At 44.7% G+C, this 11133-nt stretch overlaps 1 protein-coding gene across 1 annotated transcript in view; it reads left to right on the top strand.

Annotated features, from left to right (window-relative positions):
* The window catches only part of CWF19L1 (CWF19-like 1, cell cycle control (S. pombe)), a gene marked incomplete at both ends in the record, with an annotated part of 13728 nt that extends 2600 nt beyond the window's left edge, over positions 1-11128 (top strand). Inside the window, 10 exon segments of the mRNA XM_010016970.1 lie at positions 665-879; positions 2811-2929; positions 3601-3685; positions 4512-4652; positions 6442-6553; positions 8176-8255; positions 9132-9273; positions 9276-9331; positions 10094-10213; positions 11066-11128. Coding sequence (XP_010015272.1) covers positions 665-879; positions 2811-2929; positions 3601-3685; positions 4512-4652; positions 6442-6553; positions 8176-8255; positions 9132-9273; positions 9276-9331; positions 10094-10213; positions 11066-11128 — 1133 coding nt within the window.
* Positions 11129-11133: the final 5 nt, after the last annotated feature.

The raw sequence follows: 11133 nt of genomic DNA, 5'->3' as shown, positions 1-11133 counted from the left end.
AGCAGGTTGCCCCAAGCCTCTGTGTCCAACGTGGCCTTGGACACTGCCAGGGATGGGGCAGCCACAGCTTCTCTGGGCACCCTGTGCCAGCGCCTCACCAGCCTCACAGGGAAGAACTTCTTCCTTATGTCTAACCTGAACTTCCCCTCTTTCAGTTTGAACCCATCACCCCTTGTCCTATCACTACAGTCTCTGATGAAGGTCCCTCTCCAGCATCCTTGTAGTCCCCTTCACACACTGGAAGCTGCTATGAGGTCTCCACTCAGTTTCTCCTCTCCAGGCTGAACAGCCCCAATGTTCTCAGCCTGTCTTCACACGGGAGGTGCTCCAGCCCCTCATCATCCTCGTGGCCTCCTCTTCACTTGCTCCAACAGCTCCATGTCCTCCTTATCTTGAGGACACCAGAACTCCACACAGTGTTGCAAGTGGGGTCTTGTGAGTTTATGGGCACAGAAGATGAGCTGTCTTAAGGAAAGTCCCAGTAGAAGTAAAGGAGGACTGCTGTATTTGGTCCTTTGCCTGTCATGTGACTAAGAGATTACTTGCAGTGTCTGCATCTGGGTGTCCCTGCCCATGACAGGGGGGTTGGAACTACATGATCGTAAGGTCCTTTCCAGCCCTAACTATTCTATGATCTTGAGTTCATGTTTGTGTATTCATGCAGGTCGCCGAGGTCTTTACAGTGGTACTTCTGGCCTGCAGATTGCATACCTGAGTGGCACCGAGGCCCAGCATGAGCCAGCTCCTGCCTACAGTTTTAGTGCAAAGGATGTGGCAGAACTGAAAACATCTTTGTTGTCAACACCAAACTTCAAAGGTGTGGATATATTGCTGACATCCCCCTGGCCCAGAGATGTGGGGACTTTTGCCAACAGTGCGGTAAGTGTTCTGGTTTCTGGTGGAAGGGGTTTCCAGATGGATTTAAAAAAGGCTTGTCTTTCTGCTTGCTGTGGTAATTTGGGCTGTTGAGCCATCTCTGAGCAGGTACTCTGGTTCTTCAGTGAAGGAGAACCAATGAGGAGGGGGATTTGTGAAACTTCAGAGTGTTCTGTCTATCCTGCCTGGAAAATCAGTCAATAGCTTTCATCTGATCACACTTACTGTTCTGAATTCATTTAGTTGCAGGTGCTGCTGAATGCTGCTGCTAATCATGCAGTGGAATGTTGTGCTCTGAGCATCTTCAATACCACCTGACATTAAGGCATTCTTTTTTTCCCTCTGCTTCAAAACTTTTCAAGCATTTTGCTGTTTATTTCCATAAGTATCAGTCAGCTGTACTAAATGGTCTGGTTCTTTGGCTGGATTTTGAGGATGTTGTTTCATTTGTGTCCAGTTTTCTGTTGTTAGTGTTCCTCCGTGGAATTGGTTTTCCTATGTTGAGGTGATAGGAAACCTTCCTGGAGAACAAGGCTGCATACTGTGGCAAAAGTACCCTTTTTGCTTCCTCTCAGTATCTTCTGACATCCAAAAAGAGAGATGATCCTCAGTCTAAAAGTCTAAAGAACCCTCCCTCATCTCTCCTTGCCAAAGGAATCAACCCCACTAGGGAGCTGGAGAGAAACAAGTTGTAGGGATGTTCTTGCTTAAAAAGAAACCTCTGATCTCGAAATTCTGATGTGGAGTCTCTGTAGCATCGTTCCACACTTGGCTTTCTGTGGCATGGATTTTCTGAAAATGTACTCACGTGGATTAACAGGGGGATATTAACAGTGGTTATATTCAAATATGCATCTTCTTAGAGTGTATATTTATCACCTGTGGGTTTCAGTAGTAAGTCTTAGAGATTCCCTTGTGCACTGAGGCCCTGAAATCCCATCACTCAAAGCAGGAAGTTTGAGGAATGAACAATTAGGCCTCTTGCCTTTTGTCACCTGAAGTTTCTCTTTCAGCAAAAGTCGTGTAAGGAGCTAAATTGGATGGATGAGAGTTGACTCATGGGAGAAGTCTATGGCTTTCCTTTTCCTGAGATGCTTCATAGCTCTGGCTGTTTTCAGTGGGGCTGGAAGCAGCCAGCCCTCAGTGCAGATACTACTGTCTTTCCCTCTGCCATGCCCATTGCAAGGGCAGTAGGAGGGAGCACAGAGAGGAAAACTGCTTTCTTGAGAGCAGATTAGTGCCTGTCCTGCTGCTGTAATGCAGGGCTGTGACAGATGCCTGCCAGGTCAGAGTCTCATGCCCTCTGCTTTTAACAAAGATGACAAGGTATAACAAACATGGGCTGTTCCTGAACTTCTCTCTTCTTTTGCCCTTTTCTTTCCTTACTTCACTTCTCAGTCTAAGACTAAGACTTCTGATTCTAAGGGGAAAAGACAGCACAAGACCTCAACCCAAGGAAATGGTTTGAAGTCTGCTCTTTGGTTGTGTTTTGTGTTTTGTTTTGCTCTGGCTTCTTTCTCTGATGGGAGCGGGATAAAATTTTGCTTCCTAAGGAAACCTCAGAGCTTTTGTAGTTACTTGACTCATGTACTAAAGCTTTGTTGCTCTGGGCATGTGGTCAAAAGTTGTCTTAATGATTTTGACATCTGTTGGTGTTTGCCAAACTCACTCTGCTGTCCTGGCTTCACAAGACCAGGAGAAGGAAAATACAACCAACTTGGATTGATGAAATGAGTGGAGGCAAACGCCGAGTGCACAGAATGGGATAAATGAGTAGGCTCTGGTTGGTGGTAAGAGATCAAGGCCTTCTGACTTCATTTTCCCCTTCCAGGGAATGGTGACCACTGTAATCAGTCTCTACATTCCCAGCATACTTCATTTTCACCGCAGTCTGACAGTTGCTTTTAAAATAAATCTTGGTTTGTGTTTTGTAGGGAGAAATAGATACCAAGAAATGTGGCTCCAAGTTAGTATCTGATCTAGCTGCAAGTCTCAAACCAAGGTACCACTTTGCTGCCCTGGAGAAGGCTTATTATGAAAGACTTCCTTACAGGTTTGTAGGACCATGTGAAATCTCATTTCTTGTCTAATAAGAGTTCAAGTTTTAAAGAAAACAGGTGGACAACTTTAGAAAAACTTTATCAAGTCATCTAGCCCCAGCACAGGGTCAAGATTGTTTCCTGCTGCCTCAAACTGTGCTACTGGTGCCAGTCCAAGTACATTGCTGTGAATCTGATGTCAGGTTCGTTGTCCTTAGTCACATTTAAACAGTGTTATGCCTAATGCAGGGGTGTATCTCTGAAAATGTATCATAGAAGGCTGTTGTGTGGTGAAAAGACTGGTGTCAGTCAGACGTCTGTATATAAAATGTGACTAGTGACATAATGCAGGTGTCAGAACAACTTACAAATAAAACTGAAGCTGTTGTGTTGATGTTGGCTAAGATTGTTGTCCTTTCCACAGGAAACACTTTAAAGGTGTAGCTGTTCTCAGACTAGTAAATTGTCCTCTCTTCTCTGTTTTGCAGTGCAGTGAGATGTCATTTTGATCTGTGTAGCCATTTGCTGTTGGATCTCATGAGTCTTTCCTCCAGCCCCCTTGTTTTTTGCCAGAGACCCTATACGGCTAACATGCTGTCTGAATAACTTCATGGAGGACACGTGGTTTGCCCACTGTCCTTTTCCATGTTGTATATGCCAGTAGTCATGTTTTGCTTCCTTACAGAAACCACACAGTGTTACAGGAGACCCCGCAGCATGTGAGCAGGTTCATTGCACTTGCTGAAGTTGGCAATACAAGCAAGAAAAAGGTACTGACACTCTTGAATCTATCTTCTTTTCTCAAGTACAAGAAATATGGCAGTAAGCCCAGCTTTGGCTAGCTAGAGGACAGAGTTGATCACTTCAAAGCTTGACTGAACTGGAAGGTTTAGTCTCACTTGAGTAACAGATACCAGTTGCCCGTTATGTCAGAGGGTAAGATGTGTTCTGAGGCACTGTTCTTCTCTGCCTGGTCAATTGGCATGTAACTGTGAAGACAGCTGCAGAGGAAACTGGTTAGAAAGCTACTGTTTCTTCCTTTTCCCCAGCTGCTTTACATGGAAGGAAGTGAAATTCCAAAGGAGCCCTCACAAATCACTGAAAATAACTTCTGGAATAGGAAGGGACTGTTTTTTTGTGGGGGGTGTTTTTTTAACCTGTTTCTTCTCTACCCTTAAGAAAGTCACAGAATTTTGGTATAAAAGAACATGTTGCTAGTGGTTAAGAATGCATAGAAACCAGGCCTGGTAACAAAAAAGATCCAGGAATTCTGCATAGAAGGCCTGGAAACAGGCAAGGATCAAGGTTGTTTCTTTTTCAAGTAGGATACACTGCTGCTCTTCAAAAAGATCTTCCTTAAAGTGAAAGAAGTGAGCTACTTTGAAGCACTCCATAAACTCTTGGTTGCTGTGGGTGGGAGACTAGCACAGGGAGTGTGTTTTTCATGTCCTGCCTTAGCTTTAACATCAATTTGCTGAGTTCTTGCAGTTCTAAGTTGTGTGTTACTGTTTCAGGGTGGCTGTTTACAGGTGACCTCTTCAGAGTTGCAGTCATGGCAAAACCTTCTTGCATCTGAGCCATCTGTTTTTGTTCTAGTATCTCTATGCCTTCAGCATTGTGCCAATGAGCTTGATGGACCCTGCAGAGCTAGTGAAACAGCCACAGGACACCACTGAAAATCCATACCGAAAATCACAGAAGGAGGCACAGAAGAGCAAAGCATTCCTGTGTGCAGAGGTACTGCTGTATTTTCCTTCATGTGTTTGTGTTCAGGGAGCTCAGAACGACATTTGGCTTTAACTTGGGAATATTTCTGTCCAAAATACTACAGGATTCTGTGTGAACAATTTACATCAACCAAACTGCATAGATGCAATGCATGGGAGTTTGTTACAGTGTGTCCTTTCTTAAGCCAACTGTATCTTGGGCTGCATCCAAAGGAGTGTGGCCAGCAGGTCAAGGGAGGTGATTCTGCCCCTCTGCTATGCTCTGGTGAGACCCTGCTTGCAGTTCTGCATCCAGCTCTGGAGTCCTCAGACAGGGACCTGTTGGAGAGGATCTAGAGAGGGGCCACAGAAATGACCAGAGGGATGGAGCACCTCTCCTATGAGGAAAGAGAGTTGGGGTGGTTCAGCCTGGAGAAGAGAAGGCTCCGGGGAGACCTTATTATCATAGAATAGTTAGGGTTGGAAAGGACCTTAAGATCATGTAGTTCCAACCCCCTGCTGTGGGCAGGGACCCCTTCCACTAGACCATGTCGCCCAAGGCTCTGTCCAGCCTGGCCTTGAACACTGCCAGGGATGGAGCATTTACCACTTCTCTGGGGACCCTGTGCCAGCGCCTCAGCACCCTCACAGTAAAGATATCTTCTTCCTTATATCTAACCTGAACTTCTCCTGTTTCAGTTTGAATCCATTACCCCTGTCCTATCACTACAGTTCCTGATGAAGAGTCCCTTGTGGCCTTTCAACACTTAAAGAGGGCTTATGAAAAAGACAGGGACAGACTTTTTAATAGGGCCTGTTGCAATAGGTCAAGGGTTAATTGTTTTAAACTAAAGAGGGGAGATTCATACTAAATATATGGAAGAATTTTTTTTTACAATGAGGGTGGTGAAACACTGGCACAGGTTGCCCAGAGAGCTGGTGGATGGCCCCATCTCTGTAAGTGTTCAAGGCCAGGTTGGATGGGGCTTGGAGCAACCTGGTCTAGTGATGGGTGTCACTGTGTATTGCAGGAGGAGTTGGAACTAGATGGCCTTCAAAGGTCCTTTTGAACTCAAACCAGTTTATGGTTCTAGTTGCAGGTCTGCATGGTGATGCTGTATTTAGATCTGCTTCCTTGTCAGGACTGTTCTCTATGGGCATCTCAGCATGCATGGTCTTGTTCTCATAAGCTTGTAGACTACAAAGTAGTCCTTTCCAGCTGGCCCCCAGTTTTCTCCCTTAGATTGCTGGCTACTCAGGTGCTACTTCTTTTGATGTTGCATTTCCACTGTATCTCTCAATGTGGTGACCAAATGTTGAGTACAGTTGGTTTTATTCAAGTGTCCTAAGTCACCAACTCTGTGCTCCTTTAAATATCAATTGCTACTCCTGAGGTCAGAAGAGTTCCTTCCTGGGGCCTGAACACTTGGCTGTTGGTGTCAGAAGATGTGAATTGCCAACTTGGTAATTTGATCATCAGGCAAGTGGATGTGTTCAGGTGCAGAGACTCAGGTTATTTCCCTGTGCAGAGCATGTTTTGCCCTCCAAGAATATTGGGATACTCTGCTAATGCAGACATGCGAAGAGCTATACCAACGTAATGTAGATAAACTAAACTGGAAGATGATTGGTGTGGGGGGAAATACTCAGCCTGAAGTTAAGCTGCTGCATTACTGGGAAAGATAAATTCATTGATGCTTTTGCTGTTGATGCTTTTCAAAGGTAGTTGCACATCTCTTGAGGAAAAAGCAAATTCTTGTATGTAGTATGACTCTGTGATGCAGTTGTAATCTTGGCTTTGGTTTTCATTTTCTAAACAGGAAGAATCAGCTTGTCAGTTTTTCTTTGATTTGAACAAGCATCAGGGGAAGAAACGTCCCTCAGATGGGAAAGAAGGAGGGAACTCCCAACCTAAGCAAGCCAAAAAACCCCGTAAGTATGCAGATGCTTTTACCAAAGCTCTTCTTTTGAGGCATTGGACCATCTCACTCTTCATTTATCCCAAGCTGTGGAACTGTGGATGTCAGCTTGCCAGCGTGCTCTCTCTCTATACTGGATGCTGTGGGAATACAGAGTGAAGGGTTCCTTGTTTCCTACAACCCTGACAATCAATAGGTGAAAGACAAGTCAAAAGCATAATTTAAAAGCTAGCTGGATCTGTGGTGGTTGCAGTTGAGCTGATGTCGTTTACCCTCTGAACCAGACTGGCCCCTGAGCATGACAAGAGGCAGTTTCACAAAGCAGCATGTTTCCTTTCAGAGGGACCAGAAGAGACTGGTTCATGGTGCTGATGAGTTCTTGAAACACCACTTCAGTTGTTCTGTGCTGTGAGTTCACAAAGTATGAATGCGCTAGGAAGGGAGGAAGCTCTTCTATTACCTCTGTATTTCTGTGCTGTAAATCTCATTAGAGTTTGTCTGACTTGAAGGAATTGAAATGAAATCTTTAGGCATCATGACTTCTCAGTGACAGTGTTACTGCAAGCATGGATCTTTAGGAAAGTTGGTCTCAGTTATAAAGAAGTTTGGTCTTAAGACATAAATGCAGGTGTCAGCCTGCCTTCTGTTTCTCTGAAAGCTATTCCCACTGCCAGTGGGTAAGAAAACATTCTTCAGAAATGCCCCTGGTAGGTAAATCTGGTTGCCTTTGTTACATGGGACTAAGTTGTTGGGGTTCATTTATTAGATTTCCAAACCCTTTGCATGGTCTTTGCACATAACAGTTCACAGGCTAAATTACCTTATACTCAGCTGAGTGCAGTGCCATTGCTCCACACATACCTGCAGAGGCACGACTGGCTGTGATGGCAGTTTTGATGAAGGAATGTATGTGGGTTTTCTTGTTTTCCCCCATCACTTCAGTAGGACATAGTATGCCACTGTGTATGTTCAACTTCCATAGTCTCTGGAGTTTGTTGTGAGAAGAGAGCCCTGTTAACACTGTTTTGCTCAGAAATGAACCCAGAATTGGATATTTGGTTTCCTGCAGTTCTTAGGAGTCCCCTGTCATTCGTATTGCCTTTGCAAAGCTGCTCATCTATTCTTATACACAGCCTGCAGAGGGGACACATATAGTGTTTAACCATAAGGTGGCTTATCAATGCCATCAACTTACATTAAACATCAGCTCAGGTATCACAGTTTGGGTGTGAATCCAGGTGAGTGTGATGCATAGACCAGAACTGACAAGTGTCTGTCCTTACCTTTACCTATGTAGTAATTTTACCTTGTTTTGATTTGTTTGTTTAAATTTGCTGCTGCTTTCTTATTACTGAGCTGTAAGCACTAAAATCCTGGAATTAGTGCTCTTCTATGAAATCAGAACACTCTGAGAATGCTCTCAGCAAGGGTGTGACTGCCACCACCTCCTTTCTTGCTAGGATTTCCCAGAGGCACCGGTTCTCTGATGAGATCTGCTTCCAGATGTCTTTTTGACATCTTCAGCACTTTTTCAGCTGGGAAGGGTGGTTGGAAAATAACAGCTCCTCCAGATCTTGTTCCATTCCTTGTTCTGACAAATAAGCTTTGTGCTTTCTCTTTTCTTTCCCAATAAAGCACAGCCCTCGGGGCCCTGCTGGTTCTGTCTCGCCAGTCCAGAAGTTGAGAAGCACTTGGTTGTTAGTATTGGCACACATGTAAGTACCCAGAGCATGTTCTTTGCTACATAATGGCAGAAACATGCTAAGACATGGCAATATAAAACATCAATTCCAATTTTAATCTTTAAAAAAAAGCCCCAAACAAATTTTATTTGCATCTGACTTTTGATTTTATTTTCTGTTTCTTCACATCTCCCCTACAAAAGTCATAACTATATTAAGTCTTAAAAAATCAAGCAGTTTTGCTCTGGCAGCAGAGCTGGATTACGGTGCAAGAACACTTTGCTGTTGCCAGCCCTCAAGTTTGCTTATGTTACCATCTGGCAGAATTTTTCCAGTGTGAACTCAGTGTAAACTGGGAGCTGCTTTGGCAGCAGGATGCACTGTCTGGAGTCATGCCAGATGTCCCTGGGATGATTGGTTCCAGTTACATACAGATTGAACAGAAGACAAGATAGCTTTAAAGTCAACATCTTTCAGAAGAATTCAATCATTAGTATATTCATTTTGCCTAAAGTTATTGCTGCTGTGTAGCATAATCCACTTCAAACTGCTACGGGTTTGGCCACAGGCTTATTTTAAGAGCTGTTAATGATTTTGCTTTGGATTTTCTTGTCATAGTAAGAAATTGTAGCCACACTGGGGAAGTTCACTCAGCTGCTTTCCTGCAGATAAGGCATTCTCTGGTATTCAGATGATGATATTTTTTTCTCTCTTTCTCATTCCTCTAGTAATTAATAAATTGCTTATACACAATCCCTAATAAGTGACATAGAGAGGAAGACTTTCCTGTTCCTGAGGCAAATTGCTAGGATGGGGGATTCTCAGAATGCATTCAGAGAGTAAATTTCCATAGCATGGTAAGTAAGTGTTGCTTGCAGTGAGTAACTGGTGTGTATTGTTTCACTCTAGTGCTATCTTGCCCTGGCCAAAGGTGGCTTATTACCTGATCACGTCTTGATTTTGCCTATTGGGCACTATCAGTCAGTGGTTGACTTGTCTTCAGAGGTGGTGGAAGAAGTGACCAAGTACAAGTCTGCCCTAAAGGAATTTTTTGAAAGAGATATGTCTTATTTGAAAGAAACTATAAGAGTCAGCATCTGCAGTTACAGGTATGATTTTAGTGTCACCCTAGGAGAATATAAACTTGCACTTACCTGCAAATGAATTGAAAGAGAAAGCTCACCTTCAAATTTCCCTCCTTATTCTATACCTTCCCAGAGCATGGAGAGAAGTCGTCCTACTGACAGATAGAGCCAGAGCAAAGCTAAAACCAGTGTGCTGGTTCTGCCACAGTCCTTTAGTTCTTCCCGTTACAGCAGCACAATGTTGGTTGTGTTGAGTGGGTGAGGAAGGATTTTCCCTGCATGGAACTGATTAAAAAGCCCACGAGGTTTTCAGGTTAAGTGGCAAGACGTTGCTCACACTGGTACATACACTGTGGTGCTCGCATTTGTAACTGAAATAGGCTGAAAATCTAAAGATGAATGCAAAGCTCTGGTCACTGCCAGCCGGTACCAGCCCTTTAATTTGACTTTTTGTCCTTGTGTGTCAATCATGTAGGGGTTTATTGTGGTGGTTTCTGTATTTGGCAGATCTGTAACTGTGTCAGAGCGGCCTTAAACTACCACAGAGATGAGAAAGGAGAAGGCTGTGCTGAGAACTTTTTCAAGCTTTTAGTTTTCAGCTTCTTGTTCAGCTCCTACAGAAAACACCTCATAAGTTTAAGCCTGTACGGACAGGTCTCCCCTGTCTTGTTTGATGATGCTGAGCAATACTGAGGAGCAAAGCTCCAGTGATGGATTGATTGCTTTCAGCAAGTGCTTTGTTTTGTCTTGCCTTCTTTTTATGGAAATGTTGTCCTCTTTCTCCAGGTGATTCCTGTCCCCTTGGACCGCTGTACTGCCGAAGACATTAAAGAGTCCTTTATTGCACAGGCCCAGGAACAAAAGATTGAATTATTAGAAATCCCAGAGCACTCGGATATCACGCAAGTATGAGACAAGGTTTCACCTGTTACTTTACTTCTTCCCTGTCTAGTTCCTCTGCAAATACTGTGTGTGGCAGGGTTAAGCTGTTGATACGGAGATGTGTCAGATGTATTCTGCTCTTGGTGACCTTCCAGTGAACAACAAATGTGTTCCCAATCTGAAATTTTTTTCCAGCTGTGTGTAGGGCTTGCTAAATTCACAGACTTAGGGAATGGTTTGATTTGGAAGGGATTTTAAAGCTCCAACCCCCTGCCACGGGCAGAGACACCTCCCACTAGAGCAGGTTGCTCCAAGCCCCTGTGTCCAGCCTGGCCTTGAACACTGCCAGGGATGGGGCAGCCACAGCTTCTCTGGGCACCCTGTGCCAGCGCCTCAGCACCCTCACAGGGAAGAGCTTCTTCCCAATATCTAACCTGAACTTCCGCTGTTTCAGTTTAAACCCATCATCCCTTGTCCTATTGATACAGTCCTTGATGAAGAGTCCCTCTTTAGCATCCAGAGAGGGATCTGGTGATTATGGTTACATGCCACAATTGCAAAGGGGGCAACCCACATGGCAGGGGGTTGGAACTGGATGGTAAGTTCCCTTCCAACCCAAACCAGTCTGTGATTCTATGATTCTGTGTATGCGTCATCCCAGCAGAGAGTGACCCATTGCTTTGTCGTCCCTTGGAAGCTCTGGTTTGATGTCACCTACTGAAGTTGGTGTCTGTGGGCTGGTTGGTTTTGCCCAGTGTCCTCTCTAAAGGAATTGCCCCTCTGGCCAGGATACCCCAGCTCTGGTCCAGCACCGCCCTCCCAGAGTGCTGGCGGGAGGCCACACCGGGTCGCCCTGTCCCCTCCTCTCCCCCTCAGGTGGCCCGCTCCGGGACGCCCTACTTCTACGTGGAGCTGGACACAGGCGAGAAGCTGTTCCACCGGAT

This window comes from Nestor notabilis, unplaced genomic scaffold (genome assembly GCF_000696875.1).
Source record: "Nestor notabilis isolate BGI_N333 unplaced genomic scaffold, ASM69687v1 scaffold21566, whole genome shotgun sequence".
Taxonomy (NCBI): Eukaryota; Metazoa; Chordata; class Aves; order Psittaciformes; family Psittacidae; genus Nestor; species Nestor notabilis.
Note: the sequence above shows the minus strand (reverse complement) of the source record. Positions and strands in the feature narration are given on the sequence as shown.